This window comes from Triturus cristatus, chromosome 4_1 (assembly GCF_964204655.1).
Source record: "Triturus cristatus chromosome 4_1, aTriCri1.1, whole genome shotgun sequence".
In the NCBI taxonomy this organism is placed as follows: Eukaryota; Metazoa; Chordata; class Amphibia; order Caudata; family Salamandridae; genus Triturus; species Triturus cristatus.
The window spans coordinates 70,745,321-70,765,165 of NC_140585.1; the positions used below are offsets into that span (position 1 = coordinate 70,745,321).

Below are 19,845 nucleotides of genomic sequence, written 5' to 3' on the forward strand. Positions count from 1 at the left end.
TACCCATGATTAAGGGAGTGATAAAGCATGCCACTGAGGTTTTTAAAGACCCTGTCAGGGCCAGGGTTCTCAACCCCAGAATAGAAAAAAAATACAGACCAGCGCCACAAGATCCTGCGTACATCAAGGCGCAACTCCCCCTGGACTCCCTAGTCGTCTCAAATGCCAGAAAACGGCCAACTCCCAAACAACCGGAGACACGCCTCCCCCAGACAAGGAGTCTAAACTCCTGGAGGCTTCCGGCAAAAGGGTTGCCGCTCAAGCGGCTAACCACTGGCGTATCGCAAATACACAAGCCCTATTGGCTCGTTATGATAGAGCCCATTATGATCAACTGGAGGATCTCTTGCAACACCTGCCTGAACCTTTCAAAACACAGGCCACTGACCTCATACAAGAAGGCAAACTAATATCCAATGCCTCCATTAAATGTGCATTAGACGCAGCGGACACCGCCTCTAGGGTGGTCAACGCAAGCGTATTGCTTAGACGCCACGCATGGCTGCGCATCTCCGGCTTCAAGCCGGAAGTACAAACCTCCATTCTTGCTCAACCCTTTAATCAGGAGCAACTATTCGGCCCGGCAGTAGACACTGCCCTAGAAAAAATGAAGAAAGATAATAAAACTGCAAAATCTACGGGAGCATTGCAGTCTACTCAACCCAGAGGCTCCTTTCGTCGCTCCTTTTATAGAGGAGCTTCCAAAAATGTGGGAACAGACAACTCTTCCACCTTCAAAACATCAGGTCAAACATCCCCTAACAAAGGATATTTTAGAGGAGGGTATCGGGGAAACAATACTAAAGGCCGGGGACGGGGCAACAACAACACCCGCTCCTCTACAGCCACCAAACAGTGACTTGCCACCACTCCCCCCAGACCATTCCACTCCGGTCGGGGGCAGACTTCAACAGTTCCTACCTGTCTGGAATACCATCACTACAGACAGGTGGGTAAGACAAATTATCCAATATGGCTACTGCCTTGAACTCATAAACCCGCCCCCAAACATACCACCCAGACACCGTCCCATGAGGTCTCACCACCTCACGCTCCTCAAACAGGGAATACAGTCTTTGCTTCAGAAAAACGCAATAGAACCTGTTCCACTACAACATCAGGGCACAGGAGTATATTCTCTATACTTCCTCATTCCCAAAAAGGACAAAACCTTGAGACCCATACTGGACCTCAGACTACTGAACCAGTACATACAATCAGATCATTTCCACATGATCACTCTCCAACAGGTCCTTCCATTACTTCAACAAGGAGACTTCCTTGCCACATTAGACCTCAAGGACGCATATTTTCACATCCCTATGCATCCCGCTCACAGGAAGTATCTACGATTCATGGTAGACGGTCAACACTATCAGTTTACAGTTCTCCCATTCGGAGTAACAACTGCACCAAGGGTGTTCACAAAGTGCTTGGCAGTTGTGGCAGCATATCTCAGGAGACAACAAATCCATGTCTTCCCATATCTGGACGACTGGCTCATAAAAGCCAATACTCTAGACAAATGCGTTCACCACACCCACCGCACTATTCAAACCCTGCACAACTTGGGATTTACCATCAACTATCCCAAATCTCAACTACAACCCTCCCAAGTCCAACAATACCTGGGAGCCACCATAGACACAGCCAAAGCCGTAGCTTATCCCAGCATAGCCAGGATAGCCAACATACAAAGTCTGATCAAAACATTTCAAACACAACACTCTCTCCCCGCAAGAGTGTTCATGCCACTCTTAGGCATGATGGTGTCATGTATCTCCATAGTACCCTACGCACGCCTTCAAATGCGTCCCTTACAGGAATGTCTAGCACAACAGTGGAATCAGGCCCACGGACAACTTACCGATCTGGTGTTGGTGGACAGCCGCTCACTTCGCTCACAGAAGTGGTGGAACACCATCAACCTGTCCAAAGGGCGGCCGTTCTTGGAGCCCCTTCCACAAGTTGTGCTGACCACCGACTCATCTCTCACAGGGTGGGGAGCCCACCTCCTTCAACACACCACTCACCAGGGACGGTGGACCACTCAACAAAAACAGTTCCACATCGATCACCTAGAACTTCTAGCGGTGTTCCTAGCACTGAAATCCTTCCAAGTGCATCTCCAAAACAAAACTGTCCTCATCCGCACGGACAACATGACCACAATGTATTACATACAGAAACAAGGAGGGACACATTCTCTACAACTGTCCCAACTGGCGCAACAAATTTGGAGATGGGCAATTCCCCGAAACATCTACCTGCTAGCAGAACACCTCCCAGGGGTTCAGAACCAGGTGGCCGACCTCTTAAGTCGCCACACACAGCAGATACACGAATGGGAACTACACCCCAAAGTCTTACTCCCATTCTTCCAAAAGTGGGGACAACCAGACATAGACCTGTTCGCCACACCAGAAAACGCAAAATGCCCAACCTTTGCCGCCAGGTACCCACACCCGCGATCAAAGGGCAATGCAATATGGATGAACTGGTCAGGCAGATTTGCGTACGCTTTTCCGCCTCTCCCTCTCATTCCATTTGTGGTACGCAAACTGAAACAACAGTCGCTGACACTCATCCTAGTGGCTCCCACTTGGGCACGTCAACCCTGGTTCACCACACTTTTGGAACGATCACTAGTTCCACATCAAAAACTGCATCTCTCCCCGGATCTCTTAACCCAGAACCATGGAGAAATCAGACACCCAGATCCTCAAGCACTGAACTTGGCAATCTGGCTCCTGAAGTCTTAGAGTTCGGGTACGTCAACCTTCCTCCAGACTGTATGAATATCATTAAAGAAGCCAGGAGACCAATTACTAGGGCATGCTATGCTGCAAAATGGAAACGATTTGCCATTTACTGCGCTAACAATGACATACAACCACTGGATGCTTCCATCCAGAACATCATTTGCTATTTATTGCACTTGCAAAGATGCAATTTAGCGTATTCCTCTATACGTCTACATCTAGCGGCATTAGCAGCCTATTTGCAAAATAGACAACACCTGTCCCTATTTAAGATACCAGCTATTAAAGCATTTATGGAGGGTCTTAAAAGAATCATTCCTCCAAGGTTACCGCCTTCCCCGGTGTGGAACCTTAATATTGTTCTAACAAGGCTCATGGGTCCACCATTTGAACCAATGCACAAATGCGAACTGCAGTTCCTAACATGGAAAGTGGCTTTCCTCATCGCAATCACATCCCTGCGAAGAGTAAGTGAAATACAAGCCTTAACTCTAGAAGAACCCTTCCTACAACTACATCGGAACAAAGTGGTTCTTAGGACGAATCCAAAATTCCTCCCTAAAGTTATTTCCCCTTTCCATCTAAACCAGTCTGTGGAACTGCCAGTCTTCTTCCCTAATCCAGACTCAGTAGCCGAGAGGGCACTTCATACCTTAGATGTTAAAAGAGCCTTGCTCTATTACATCGACAGAACCAAACCTTTTCGGAAAACCAAGCAACTGTTTGTTGCTTTCGCTCCACCACACAAAGGCAACCCCATTTCCAAATCGGGTATCGCCAGATGGATAGTCAAATGTATCCAAATATGTTACCAAAAAGCTAAACGTACTCTTACCGTTCCCCCTAGGAAGCACTCCACGCGTAAAATAGGGGCCTCTATGGCATTCTTAGGGACCATCCCCTTAGAAGACATTTGCAAAGCAGCCACATGGTCTACTACACACACCTTCACTAAGCATTACTGTGTTGATGTGCAATCCAATCAACAAGCTTCAGTAGGCCAAGCTGTCCTAAAAACTCTATTCCAAACTGCTGCAACTGATACAGGTGACCACCGCTAGGGGAGACACTGCTATATAGTCTATTTTTAGTGTGTGATCTGCAGCTCATATGCCTCGAACGGAATATGCTACTTACCAGTATGCATCTGTTCTTGGCATGTAGAGCTGCAGAGCCACACACGCCCACCCGCATCCCCGGGACCTGTATCTGTTCCAGCATTTGTCTTAATTAGACACTACACATGGACATCCTTTCTCTTTACTTCTTACACACTCCATCATTTCCCATCATGGCGAAAAACAATCTGAGGATAGAGTGGATGCCCATGCGCACTGTTGTCCAGGGGAGGAGTCACCAATCTCGTGACCAAAGACTTCTTCCGAAGACAACAACAACCTGCAATCATCCGAGCCCAACACCAGATGGCAATCTTATCCTTAGTGTGTGGCTCTGCAGCTCTACATGCCAAGAACAGATGCATACTGGTAAGTAGCATATTCCTTACTCACTTGTTTCCAAGACCTGTCCCAGGATTGAATCTAGGATCCAGTCCTGGAATTAGAAAAGTAATCCTGAAAGTAATCTATTGCAAATAACTTAAAACTCACATTGAGCTCAATGTATTATTGTGTTTGAAATCGTGTTGCCTATTGCAACAACCTGTAATTATTGCCTATAAAAGTCAATTGCATATTGCAAAAGGATTTAACTAAAGCCTCTCATTCTGAGAAAGTATATTTTGATAACTATTGTTGGTTCTAAAATAAAACAACCATATTTTTTATATAAACCATTGGCCTAGAGTTCAGTTCTTGAGTGTGTGAGACCATTTGCTGACTCAGTGTGTACAACAAATGCTTTACACTGTCCACTGATACCGCCTTACTGCTCGACTAAGCTACCACTTTAGAGAGTAAGGTTATATCTAACTTTAACCTCTGCCAAACCTCTGGGGACTGTGGACTCTGTACACACTGTACCTATATGGGAGCAGTATATACAGAGCCACTTTGTCACAATTAGTCAATCGCTTCTACTGGCCAGGGATGTTTTAGAAGGTGACGGACTTTTGTCAGTCCTGTGTCTCCTGCCTAGCCAGTGGTAAGGCAAGAGGCCACCTAAAGGGCCCCTTAATTCCACTTTGTAGGAAGCTGGCTCTATATATACTATACCAAAGTATGGTATAGTATGCAAGTAAAGTGGGCCTTACCTTGGCCTTGAAAGAAAAGGGGAGGTCACCTATCTGGTGGCTCTTATCAGTTGCAGATATCCCAAAGGGGTTATACATGTCAACCAACAGCAAGCCCTATTGTGACAGAGCTAATGTGACCATGCTCATGGTCACATGTGAGGGACAGGAATCTGCGAGTGAACCTCTCCCTGATCTCCTCTCCGGCAATCCAAAAGATGGGTCTGTTGATGCAGTAGTCTTGTTAGACCTTCACTGACCAACAGGTTGATTGGAGTCAGGCCCTCAATCGGTATGCTGAGATCTTCTCTCTGACCCCTAGTCAGACTAGCTGGGTTACCCATGTGTGGACACTGGTGATAGCCTACCTACTAAAAACAAAATATACAGGCAGTCTGATCATGTCGGAGAAAGCATCCAAGCTGAAGTAAGCAAGATGCTGGAATTGGGTGTTATTGATCTCTGAACCACTGCCTGCCCAGTTGTCTTACTCCCCAAACCTCACTCCAAGGGTGAAAAGAAAGAATTAGGTTTTGTGTGGACTATAGAGGTTTCAACGCTGTGACAAAAACTGGTGCACATCCAATTCCTAGGGCAGACAAATTGATTGACAGGTTACGGGCAGCCAAGCATCTGAGTACCTTTAATCTCACGTCAGGGTACTGGCAGATAGGTCTGACCCTTGGAGCCAAACGACAATCTGCATTCTCCACTCCAGGTGGGCACTTGCAGTTTACTGTGATGCTCTTTGGATTGAAGAAAGCACCTATCACCTTCCAGTTGTTGGTAAACAAAGTCCTTGCTGGATTGTAATCCTATAGTGCAACTTATCTAGATGATATTGCTGTCTATAGCTCCACCTAGCAGTATCATCTTATAGACCCGAAGGTCCTTGAAGCTCTGAGAAGTGTAGGCCTCACTATGAAGGGAAGCAAGTGCAAGATAGGGAAGTAAAGGGTTGTATACCTGGGCCACCTTGTAAGTGGAGGCCAAGTTTAGCCACTCCTACCCAAGATCTAGACAATTCTGGACTGGAAAGCTCCATAAATCCTGACCCAAGTCAGGGTTTTCTTGGCTTGACTGGGTATTACAGGAGGTTTATGAAGGAATATGGGCCCATAATGATCCCCCTCACAGAACGTACCTCCAAGAAGATGCCAAAGAAAGTAAACTGGGCAGTGAGCTGTCAAAAGGCTTTTGATACTCAGAAGGATACCATTTGCTCTGCCTCAGTCCTGAAAGTTCCAGATTACTCTAAGCAGTTCATTGTGCAGACAGATGCCTCTGAATATGGGATAGGTGCAGTCCTAGCCCAGGCAAATGATGGTGGGCATGACCAACTTGTTGCTTTCGCAAGAAGGAGATAACTCCCCCGAGAGCAGTGTTGTAGTGCCGTTGAGAGGGAAGCCTTTGCTGTGGTCTGGGCCCTGAAGAAGTTGAGGCCATACCCGTTTGACACTCACTTCCTAGTTCAGATAGACCACCTGCCTCTCAGGTGGTTACAACAGATAAAGGGTGAAAACCTGTGTCCCCACTTGCAGAATGATGCTACCCTTGCAACCAGCACCTCTGAACCGGTACACACCAGGGCAGGTATACCAAAACTGCTGGTGGTTCTAAGGACCTTGGCCCCTACAACCTTAAGTACAGAATAACAATCGTATAACTCGATTGAAGTACCCCTACGCAGTGTACGTTTCTTCCATAGGATAACATTACCATGTTTGAGGCTCATGCGTTAAATCTGACCGCTGTATTTTCTGTGTTTCTGAAAACCACTAACTTGAAAACTACTTGCTTAATCTCGTGGATCTTGGTGTCTAAATTAATATAAAAATATGTTAATTTTCTAAATTGGTGTTGGATTTCCTTATTGAGTGTGTCATTTATTGACTGTGTGTGCAACATATGCCTACCCCTCCCCTCTAACCTGCTCAATCCCAATACCACAAATATAGCATTTGGGATTTTTAAGGAAAGTCTGTGTACACAAACAAAGGATGCCTGGACTCTCTACACATGCATCTGTTTTTAGAACAGTATATAGAGAGCCTGATTTGTCACTATAAAAACACTGCTACAAATTTTCCCTCATTTGGGATTTCCACACAAGGTCCAAGCTACCATCTCCCTTGCTCTGTCCAAACTCGATTACGCCAATAGCCTCTACTACGGATCACCTTTAACAACCATGAAAAACACAACAACGGATTCAGAACTGGGCTGCCTAACTGCTCTTGCATATCAAACCGCGAGACCACATCTCACCTGCCTTGAAAGTCCTCCATTGTTTAACGGTTGCCAGAAGATCCACGTTCAAGCTGCTTTGTATCAACCACAAAGCCATACATGGAATGGAACCGCTCTTCATCAGGAATAAAATCACCAAACACATTAAAAAAAGAAACCTCCGCTCTAAAATGGCACCTTGCTTCAAAATCCCAAGATACAAAAAAAAAAATATTGGTGGCACATCTTTCTCTGTTCAAGCAGCCAAACTATGGAATTCTTTACCCCCAACATAAGATCCATGGACAGCCACCTAGCCTTCAGAAAACTACTCAAGAATTGGCTCTTACCCACATAAGCACCATACATAAACAGAAAGATACAGCATATCCCTCTGTATATAAACACTTATTTTTTTTACTATAGATATGTTCCGATCTTTGTGTATTGCTTTGTATAAACATGTAGAATAATTATGTTAAACATTTTTTACAAAAAAAATAAAATACAATAACACTTGAAAACCGGAGTTTATCTGGTGCATCTTTGGTCTACATTTACTTCTTCCATTGTGCATCTATGTACCTTCCATGTACGTGGATCTGTGTGTTTGTTACTTTCCTCCTGAAAAGCATTTCCAGTGCACTACCCTATTTCTCATCCTGTACCTCTATCAATATCTTTAATCTACATATACCTACCTCATTTTTGCATCTATATACTTTCAATGTACTTTTGGATCTATATATTTATCACTTTCTTATAAATTCAGCATGTCCAATGCACTACCCTATTTCTCACCCTATACTTCTCTCAATATATCTTCTAACCCAACTTTCTGAGTCATCTCAAACTTCTTTCTACTACTCTTTATAATTCACTACCCTATTTCTCACCCTATACATCTATCAATATATCATCTACACCTACTCTCATTTATCCCAAACCCCATACCACTAAAATAACCCTTTCTAGACTCTCCCTTACTCTACCCCTCCTTGAATCATCTGACACCTCTTTTACTATACCGATCCCAAAACAAACCTTTCTAAACTCTTCCCTCTGACTCTTCCCTTCCACAACCCCAAACCCTTCACTTTCCTATCCCTCCACTATCATTTTCAATCAAAATAATAGACTAACATGTTCACTTCTCAAATTTCATATTTCACTATACTAATTCACCATTAATCCTTTATGGGTCCCAGAGTAGCGTGCTACACGCCAAATAAGCACTTCAACACCTCATCAGAGGTTAGCAAGCATTATATAAATGCAAACCTTTTTCCCTCTTCTATCTCTCCACTACCTTTCTCTGTCCAATTGAATAACACAGCCACCACTCAAAATACTTTCATATTTCACTGTACTAATTTTCAACACTAATCCTTTATGGGTTCCGGAGTAGCGTGCTACTCGCCAATCAAGCGCTTCAACACCCCATCAGGGTTAAAAGCGCTATATAAATGCAAACCTTTTCCCTTTTCTACCACTCCCCAACCCTTCTCAATCCAAATAACTGACTGACATATCCACCACGCAAATTACTTTCATATTGCACTATACTAATTCAACACTAATCCTTATGGGTTCCAGAGTAGCGTGCTACTCACCAAAAAAAGCGCTTCAAACCCCTTCAGGTGTAGCAAGCGCTATACAAATACAAACCTCTTACCCTCTTCTATCCTGCCGTTCTCTATCCATTTAACTGAATAACATCCACCACTCAAATTACTTCCCATTTCACTATACTAATTTTCAACACTAATCCTTTATGGGTTCCAGAGTAGCGTGCTACTCACCAAAAAAAGTGCTTCAAACCCCATCAGTGGCAGCAAGCACTTTAGAAATACAAACCTCTTTCCCTCTTCTATCCTGCTGCTACCCTTCTCTATCCAAATAACTGAAAAACATATCCACCACTGAAATTACTTCATATTTCACCATACGCATTTTCAACACTAATCCTTATGGGTTCCGGAGTAGCATGCTACTCACCAGAAAAGCGCTTCAACACCCCTTCAGGGGTGAGAAGCGCTATATGAATGCAAACCTTTCTCCCCCTTCTATCTCTCCGCTATCCTTCTCACTCCAAATAACTAACTAATATCCACCACTCAAATTACTTTCATATTTCACCATACTAATTCACCACTAATCCTTTGTTTTTTCTGAGTAGCGTGCTACTATTACCCCCCCCCCCCCCCCCCCCCCCCCCAAAAAGGCGCTTCAACACCCCGTCAGGGGGTAACAAGCCCTATATAAATACAAGTGCTATATAAATACAACCTTTTTTTCCTCTTTTATCCTTCCGAATCCAAATACCTGACTATAACCTATCCACCAATTTAATTACTTTCATATTTCACCATACTAATTCAACACTAATCCTTTATGGTCCTGGAGTAGCATGCTACTTGCTAAAAAAGCGATTCAACGCCTCGTCAGGGGTAGCTTGAAGAAACTCCTCACTCATACTAGTTGGTCAAAACATTTATTCAAATGTTCATATGCCAGTAATCAATGCTCTTATTCATTCAAGACTTAATTAATGCAAAGCGGTCTGTTTCACCACCCCCAGCAAAACTCATTGGACAACTGAAACGGGTGCAAAATGCAGTTGCATTCCTGATAACCAAAGAATCAAGAACAGTACGTATTAGTCCTATTAGCGCAGTCTATATTGGCGCCCAGTTAATCAAAGAATAGCAGGCAATTCTTGCCATGGAGCTCTTTACTTGTATGTTAGCAGAAACATTTAATTTCTATCAACTTTTTCACCTTTTACAATCTGTCTCACAATTCAGGGTTGGTACCTAACAGAACTGCCAAGGTAGGTAACAAGACTTTTAGTGGCAGCAGCCTTCCTCTCTACTTGCGTGCCAGTTCTGACCGTATGAGGTTAAAAAAGTTGAGAGACTCATCTTTTTTGTTAAAAAAACATCAGCCAATTTGCTGAGCCAGTGTGCAATTATTAGCACCAAGAAGCTTCGGCCAATGCTGCACTATACATATTCCACACCATAGACCACAGAAATCCATTCTCAAAGTCATCATCACTAGAAGATTGAAGATTGAAGTTATCAGGAACCATAATGCCTCTCATCAAAATAATTTAGTTTTTCTCCAGTTTTGAAGTTTCTGTGCTTCTGTGGTTTCTTGAATTTGGCTTAAATATACACCTGGGTGTAGCGTCTTTCTGGCTTGACCTGAAATCCTAGACGTTTATATCAAAATGTTCTTAGTGCAATCCTAATCCTGCTATGTAATTTAAGGAATTTACAGGAATACCTAGTACACATCATAAAGGATTGCTTCCAAAGGTTGGTAATTATTTCTTAACCGTACAATTCATATGTAACATCTAAGATAAGGCAAAAGCATAGGGCTTGGTAAATTGTTAGGATTCTTCAACACATTTTCTGTTTTTTCCTATCCTCTAGAGCTGGAGCTGAATGGGTCAGAATCTGGAAGGAAACGGCATGTAAAGAATGAGGACCAGTCTGAAGATGATGAAGACGAGGATGAGGAGGAGGAGGATGATGATGATGACGATGATGAAGACTATGTGGTGGAAGAGGAATACAAGAAGCAAAGTACCCGCCGCTGTCTCCTGACCAACTCTGTGTCTAATGGTCGCTCTGGAGTAGTCGTGCAGAAGCTTGACATAGGAAAGTGCATGCGCAATGCCCCGCTTAGCCTGAAGCGAACGGTGTCCACAGAATCGTCTGAATCTGCCAGCTCGCATGGCAGCAGTGAACGAAACATTCCCACAGAGATGTCATTTGCTGGAGCCCCTAAGGACAACTCTCCAATTTACCTGACAGACTTTGAACTGGAAGGGTTGCGCAGTCTTGTTGAGAAGCTTGAGTCATTGCCATTGCACAAGAAGTGTGTCCCCACTGGCATTGAAGACGAGGATGCCCTCATTGCTGATGTTAAGGTAAGATGGAGCGATATACATATACAAGTGTTAAAGGTGTAAAGCAGCTAGGATACAGGAGAGGCAATGCTGCATAAAGATGATGTACATACAAAAAGTGTTTAGTTCTAGAGTCCGTCAAACTAGCAGCATTCAGGCCTCAGATTCTACGTGGAACTGCCATTCAAAGTTTATTGGTTTTCAAGAGATTTCTTCTCTTGGCAGGGAGCTGGATTCTGTTGTTGTAATATTTAGTAATGTTCACAATGTCATAGCTTGGAGGCAGTTGCAACTTATTGTGCCTACACGTTGATGGATTGAATTGGTAGTTGTCCATCTTCCGCACGTCTTCATCCAGATTTTTTAATTTTTTCTTTTTTACTCTGCATTGGGGGTATACCGTCCCTGAGAGATGTTTACTTTTTTATATACCCAACAAATTTTTCGAACTTTTACTTCCAATAATATGGCTTGACAATACATGAACTTGGTTCTGTCTTGCTCAAACTTGAACTCTGCGTTCCTACATCCCTATTCTGTTCGTGGTCCGATCACGGAAGGGTGTAGTGATGGCGGGGTTTTATGTATACACATTGCTATGTTAGCATAAGCGCTTTAGATGTAAAACGCCATCTTGCCACTTTGCTGCTTTTGCACACGACACTGCAGGTAGCTGTAATTACAAGAAAAACTGCTTGCCTACTTTTTCTTCAAATGAGAACGGTCTGTTGTTCACATCCCTAGACATACACCGCGACCTTAGTCTGAACACTGTGTGCAGAAGCAGTCAAGGTCAAATAACAATGTATGCTTTTGAATTCAGGTTGATCGGCCCACGCACTAGACATAACACGCACACAGCTGCAAATATCTGAAACTCGGGCGCCTTTAATATTGCATTTGCATGCATGATTCAGACACTTGGAGAAAACCTTTCCAGACACGCAGAGCAGAGCTGATCCTGTGATGTGATTCACCTAAGCTGATATTTACAGTATGGGGCTCCCCATTCAAGCGTAGAGACCTTCTATTAGTTTCATAAAGCTAGCTTACTAGCAAAGGGAGGGTGGGTGTCTTCCACTATCATTTGTAATATGATTTCTTCCTTCATTTTCTATGGTATTGTAACAATGCTGATGGTTTTGTTTTTAATCATTTGTCTGCTTATGTTAGCCAAAGTACTGCACCATAGAGCACGTAGTTAAAAATAAACACTTTAAACGTTACCATGTCTCTGATTACTCTGGTTGTGGACTGATATAAGAATAATAACGAAAAGGTGTTTCTGATTCCCACCATTCCTGAGAGTACTGTAAGTCGCTTGTTCTGGGTTGTCTAATCATTGGTAGCTTCGAGATAATACGGAGAACGAATGAGACACTGATGCTAGTCGGATAGGGGTCCTGGGTACTGCGGTGAGTTTTTTGGTACACCACAATTCACTGAGGTCCTGGATTCCTGCGCATAGTTCTGTGCATGAGCAGAATCCCTGCAACAGCACATGCAACCTTCAGGGGAGCAGCCTAACCCAATGGGATCTCACAGTTCTAGCCAACAGAAAGTGTTTGAGAACCACTATTGTTTTATATCGGAATGATTTAAAAAAAAAAAAAAGTATTTCATTATTATCAGAATGGAAGCATTATTAGTGAAATCGGTCGAGTAAAGGGAGTGAGTCCAGTCGTGGTTTTAATGTTTTCCAGGGGTTTACATCATTACGCAATCGTGTAATTTTCAGGGGGTAACTTGAAATATGTATACACACCTCGTCAGGGGTAGTAAGCACTATATAAATGCTATTTACAAATAAATATACAGCAAAATAATACATTTTTTAGGTCGAGCCTGGGCAGCACATGCGCTGCTGCAAGGTATGCAGCAGTGGAGTATGGCTTTGAAGCCCCGCCCACTCTCTGCCCATATTTTTAATTGGCTTGTGTCATTGTCCTTCGGAAACGCTGGCTTCCGAGTCATTATTAGGCTTGTTAGACCTCCCTTGGTACCACCTGTCTGCATTTGTTACCTCCCATAACGACTGGACCTCTTAATGGTGGTGTTACATGGTCTGCTTTATAAGTTGGTAAGCACTATTTTCTTTAATGCTCTTCCCCTATTCTACCCACGCCATCGCAGTACCCGCCTACTTTTATTTTAATAGTAATGTTTTTATTCAAATTAAAGTACGGTCCGCTTTAACTATAGCAGCAGCGCTTATTTAATTATTTAATGTACGGCGCGGCCCCCCTTATTTCTTTAATATATGCGGCGTGGTCCGCTTTCACTTTAGCGGCTGCGCTTATTTAATTACCAGCAGAGCCGCGTTATCTTTTGCGGCCGCGCTACAGATCATTTAAAAATTAATAGTTTTTTATTACTTTGGGTGAAAGCACCATACGTGCTTTCACTTTAATGTTGTCTGCACCCCTTTATTTAGACGCTGCTCACTGTAACCTGAATATGGGAGTAGCGTCTAAGAAAAGGGGCACGGCCAACATTAAAGTGCTCTCCCATTTGTGAGAGTTTGCGCTCTTGGGATTAAAAATAACAATGTCTTTTATATATGTGCTGCTTTTAAAAACACATAAATAAAAGGCATTGTAATTTACAATGCCAATAGCTTAAATGCTCGCCAATGCGAGACCTATTGCATTGAAAATGCTTGTTTAATGTCTTCCTTTAAAATAATAAAAAATAAATGGAAATTGCTTCCATAAGCATGTAACCCCACATAGAAGACAAGGCACATTGCCACTTGAAGAGCCAGGGACCTGCATATGCATGTAGGATAGTAAGTAGACCGTCAGGTATTTTCCCCATCTTTGTGTAGGATCCACAGCCAAAGGCTCAGCCCTTTCCTCTTGTTAGGTCTCGCCTGAGCCAGCGCATGCGCTGTCTCAGGCGAGACATTTAGTAAGTGGGTTTTCAAAGTGCTACTAAAGGCTTTTGCTGGCCTCAAGTGTGCGGTTACGCGCACAATGACTAACGGAGGCGCCATCAGGCTTTCCTCTCTCGTCATGGTGCGCGCACACCACTCGCGAGACGTGCCTTTTTCTTTTTTTTTTTTTAAAACTTGCAGCGCGAGTGTGCGCTTGTTTTATTTAGGCTCGGGGACTTTCACTGATTTCTTTGATATGCCCAGAATCACACGATGTTGAGCTGCGCCGAGACTCGTTTATCGATGTAGCCGCAGTTTCCACAGAGCAAACAGGAAGCTGCCATTTAGATATTTGGGATAGTTTTGGCTCACATTGTCTTCCTTCTCATTAAGCACAGTGTGCTGGCCCCTCCTCCCGGTCTGGGCTCCGCAGCCTAGTCAAGGAATTTGCGTCCCGCCGAAGCCCAACCACCCCAGGTCCTCCAGCTCGCTACTTCAGGTAAACAACCCTCCATTCTAATTACAATCAATAGAATGGATGCAAATTGTTGTATTAGAGGCGAGTGTTTCGCAGGAATGCAGGCAAGTTCCACTCAATATCCCGAGCCTTGAAAACCGCACACTCTGGCCCCTCCTCCTGGTTGTGGGCTCCGCAGCCTAGTTGTGACATTGACGTCCACCCAAGCCCTGCCTTTCCAACCCATCCTGCTGGCTGCTTCCAGTTGGATACTCCTCATTCGCTTTCACCGTTTCAGTTCAGCCATAAGTGGTGCTGAAATAGTACCGTTTTTAGGCTTTTAGTGTGATTCTTTAACGCCCTACTTCACTCCAGTCAGCCTTAGGTCATCAGCTCGAAAATACCAAAACATGGAGAGGTACGAGACGCAGTCAGCAAGTTTCCAGTTGCTGTGAGCATGTTTAGAGTCTTTGTCTGTTTCGCATCTTTAATGAGCAATTAATGTAAAGATTGCTGTGGAACAGCCTTAAACAAAAATTGTTGAAATTTTTATGAGCATATTCTCTTTAAAATGGTTCAAGTTCATGGGGATGCGCACAGAGAAGCATGGGTAGGAATGCTGCTCTTCATTGGCTTTTGGGAGCTATCAGATCTTAGTCATGTCTTGATTAATAGGACAGCTTGTGTACCCAAACTCACCATCCACTGGCATAAATGTTATTAACAATAGCCTGAGTCATCAAATATAACCTATGTTGGAGCTAGCTAAAAGTTTACAACAAGACAACTGAAGAGGAGTCACGTATTTTTGTATTAACATTCTGCAGTCTATTTTTTTTTCCTCTTGAATTTTTGGTAAAATGTTTGGTATCAAATGTATCCGCCTCTTTAAATAAAAGTAATTCAAAAGCTTTCACCAAAAGGAGAAGTGTTGGTATCTCCACGAGTGCCGCCTCCAGGAAGTCTGCTACCTGAACGATATGCGCTTCACCTTTCCACAATCTCGGATCCCACCCCCATCGTACTATGGATCACAGTTCCCACACTTTTTTTATGCACATCGACCGCTGCTCTCTATCGACCCAAAGTGCATTAAACATCCAAAGCCAAAAGACCAATCTCATGCTCATCCACATGGAGCTGCTTCAGGGTCTCCACACAATCCCCCCCCCCCCCCCCCCCCCCCCACAACACAACTCAATTTCTTCTCCTAGGAGCCTCTGGCTGTGCTGTTTATTTGCGTTCTTCTATTACATCGATGGTACATAGGGGCAAGATCACTCTTGGACATGGTAGGAGCAGCCAGAGCATTTATCTATGCGCAATCAAAAGAACATTTTTGGGTGAAAAATTAACACAAGCGTACAGATTGTAGCATCGTAGCCAACTTCTGGTCATGCCTCCTGTAGTGGCCTGCTACTAAAATTGATGAATTTTACTTGATCTTTGTTTGCGTTCCCTAACCTCTCGCAATCAACTACCGGTGAATGTCCCGCCTCGAAACACCGCAAGCATGTGACTGACAATTTATGTGTTCAGTCGGATGGCTGCTTTGCTGCTTCCAAGTTTGCTATGTGTGCCACTGGTACCATGAGCCGAGGCTGAAGCCAGCAGATAACTGATGCTTCTGAGTTGTACCAAGCATTATGCAGTCATGTGGATGCTACCGTTGGTGAGTGAGTTCACCTACCTCCTTAATGAGTCCCCTTCACCTCCTGAACCATCCGCTATCATGCATCTCTGAACTGTGCTCAAGTCATGGCATGCATTGGAGCTGCTTCTCACATACCCATAGGTCCCTGGCAGGCAAGACATTACATGTGCATGCCAACACATTGCTTCTTTGCCAAACAAAGACATCCATTTTTAACTGAAAACAGTCCATGTTATATGCAAGACGTTCAGACAGCGCTGGCCTTTTAACAATACGTTACATTCTGGGACTTGAACCATTGCTTTTAATATTGTTTTATACAGTTTAAAAACAATAACATGCTAAATGTCGGTCGGTTGAGCCCTAGCTCATTGAAGATGTGGTGTGTGACATGGATTGTCTTGACAATTATAGTACCATGCCTTCAAATCTGTATGAAGATGTAGTAAAATGATTAAATGGCGAGGTGCAGTACTTGCCGAGCGGTTCGGCTCACGAGTCCTTTGCCAAAAGCTGGTTGCTTCTGTGGGGTGCTGCTTTTGACAAGTTAGTGTTGATTATCCCCACAGTTCCACACCACACAATTCAACTACACACCTTTCCAATGCACACCACATAATTCGAAACCAAACCACATAAGTCAACTAAACAACCCAATTACACAACATTCCACATGCATCCAATCCTCACCACAAAATTGAACAGTTCACATAATTAAACTCCACTACATAGCACTGCAAAAATACCATTACATATAATTACACTGCATAACACACAATCCCTCACCACATAATTCCAGTAAACACAATGCCACATAATTACTATCCACGTATTTCAACTGCACGCAATGCCACTGCACAAATACACTCCACACCACTCAATTGTACAACTAACAATTCCACGTAATTCCACTACACACAACTTGCATACACTCCATAACACATAGGTAAAAAACATTGTCATTTACAACGCCAATGCCTGTAACTCAAGCAAATGGGAAACCTATTCCATTTCCAATGCTTGTTTAATAGATTAGTTCAGTTGTCCATAATGTCTTCTTGGTTATATACAAGATAACAAAAATGCTATAACATTTTTTTATTATAACTCTTCAACATACTGCACACATGCCACACTGCCTTACAACATAGCTTAAGCACACTGACCAAATCAATATCTCTAGCTAAACACTTATAAAGTCCCAAAGGCGAGACCTATTGGCTATGCCAATGCTTATTTTTTTTTATTACATTTCACACAATGCCTTTTAATAATCAAGCACTTTAATGGGTTTCCTTTGTAATCCAGCCTTGTTTTCCCTAATTTTTTCTCTGCCAATGAAAGCTAGGTATTTCTGTCTGAGGTGCCCATAAGTGGTACCTGGTACAGGGTATATATTCCATCCTGGTTACTTTTTTGTGCATGTTTTCTGTGGAGTAAAACCGTTTTTTCGCCCCTAAACCTGATCAAGTGACAGTCAACTCAGTGTTAAAGTTGGCATCCCTAGAATGGATATATCAAACATTATCATACAGCAAGTTCAGTCTGACCTTCAAAAGGTTGCAGCCTTTGGTGGACGAGTGCTGTAACCCGGTAAAGATAGTACTGGAATATGTATTAATATCTATCCTGAAATACATAACGGAAGAAGGATCTTGGCCCAACATTCAATAGCCTTTTCAACAGCCTTTTCGAAGGTGAAGATATTACATCCTTTCAAGCATATTATCTAGTTAAAGCAAAGTGCCTCGAGCTCAGCAAGTCTCTAGCTAATTCCTTGTGAGTTGGTTCTGGAAGGATTGATTATATTTCTCTCAGAAATCTCATGTATCTGGCTTTTTCTTAATTTTCAAACTGCACCAAAGCATACACTATCACCTCATGCCTTGAAAGGAATTGATCTTGAAGAAAGTAGCAAGTATGCACTTTCTTCGTGTAACAAAACGTTTTGTGTTTGGAGTTGTCTTATATTAAATTGACTTTGAGTGTTTTTCTTCAGATACAGGGTATCCGATTTATAAACACTGCTTTGAGTTATAACTAAAAACGGATCAATAGTCACAGCTAAGATTACTCATTCTTTTGTTCTCCAGTGTTCTTGCAACATATCTAGCTGTATTTTTAAGGTTCAGACTCTTTTTTTAACACCTGTGGATGTTCTTTCTTCCCTTTCATTGTCCCAGAACTCAGAGGAATTAAGTGTTCCTCATTCATCAACTTCCACTCTTCTTCGGCTTTCTGGTGAATCCCCAATGAAAAAATGCAACACTAACTGAATTCACAGGCTTGCGCTAGGTGTTAAGCATGTCTTCCCATTCCTGCAATTTCAGAGTCATCTAAAAGGTTCTGCGACTCGTGTGTGTGAGCCTTCCTTGTCATTGTGTCTTCCAAGGAAAAGGATATAGTTCCAGTCATGGATTTTACTGAGCAGTAATAACCAACCTGTCAAGTGAGGGCGGAACATCTAGTAATGGAACCTACAGAACAGAAATAACCAACCTGATCAGTGAGGGCAGAACGTCCAGTCGTGGAACCTACGGAGCAGCAATAATGAGCCTATTCAATGAGGGTTGAACTTCAGTGAGGACCCTACGGAGCAGCAGTAACGAGCCTGTTCAATGAGGGTTGAACTTCAGTGAGGACCCTACGGAGCAGCAGTATCGAGCCTGTTCAATGAGGGTTGAACTTGAGTGAGGACCCAATAGAGCAGCAGTAACAAGCCTGTTCAATGAGGGTTGAACTTCAGTGAGGACCCTACAGAGCAGCAATAACAAGCCTGTTCAATGAGGGTTGAACTTCAGTGAGGACCCAATAGAGCAGCAGTAACGAGCCTGTTCAATGAGGGTTGGACTTCAGTGAGGACCCTACGGAGCAGCAATAATAAGCCTGTTCAATGAGGGTTAAACTTCAGTGAGGACCCTACGGAGCAGCAGTAACGAGCCTGTTCAATGAGAGTTGAACTTCAGTGAGGATCCTACGGAGCAGCAGTAACAAACCTGTTCAATGAGGGTTGAACTTCAGTGAGGACCCTACAGAGCAGCAATAACAAGTCTGTTCAATGAGGGTTGAACTTCAGTGAGGACCCAATAGAGCAGCAGTAACGAGCCTGTTCAATGAGGGTTGAACTTCAGTGAGGACCCTACGGAGCAGCAGTAACGAGCCTGTTCAATGAGGGTTGAACTTCAGTGAGGACCCAACAGAGCAGCAATAACAAGCCTGTTCAATGAGGGTTGAACTTCAGTGAGGACCCTACGGAGCAGCAGTAACGAGCCTGTTCAATGAGGGTTGAACTTCAGTGAGGACCCAACAGAGCAGCAATAACGAGCCTGTTCAATGAGGGTTAAACTTCAGTGAGGACCCTAGAGAGCAGCAATAACAAGCCTGTTCAATGAGGGTTAAACTTCAGTGAGTACCCTATAGAGCAGCAATAACAAGCCTGTTCAATGAGGGTTGAACTTCAGTGAGGACCCTACGGAGCAGCAGTAATGAGCCTGTTCAATGAGGGTTAAACTTCAGTGAGGACCCTACGGAGCAGCAATAACAAGCCTGTTCAATGAGGGTTAAACTTCAGTGAGTACCCTACAGAGCAGCAATAACAAGCCTGTTCAATGGGGGTTAAACTTCAGTGAGTACCCTACAGAGCAGCAATAACAAGCCTGTTCAATGAGGGTTAAACTTCAGTGAGTACCCTACAGAGCAGCAATAACAAGCCTGTTCAATGAGGGTTAAACTTCAGTGAGGACCCTACGGAGCAG

At 43.4% G+C, this 19,845-nt stretch overlaps 1 protein-coding gene across 3 annotated transcripts in view; it reads left to right on the forward strand.

The window, feature by feature from the left end:
* KDM2A (lysine demethylase 2A) overlaps nt 1-19,845 on the forward strand; it is a 770,935-nt gene that overhangs the window by 400,993 nt on the left and 350,097 nt on the right. For all 3 annotated transcript variants that reach the window (XM_085651618.1, XM_085651619.1, XM_085651620.1), the window contains one exon: nt 10,626-11,125. In XM_085651618.1, coding sequence (XP_085507744.1) covers nt 10,626-11,125 — 500 coding nt within the window. The remainder of the gene's footprint in view (nt 1-10,625; nt 11,126-19,845) is intronic.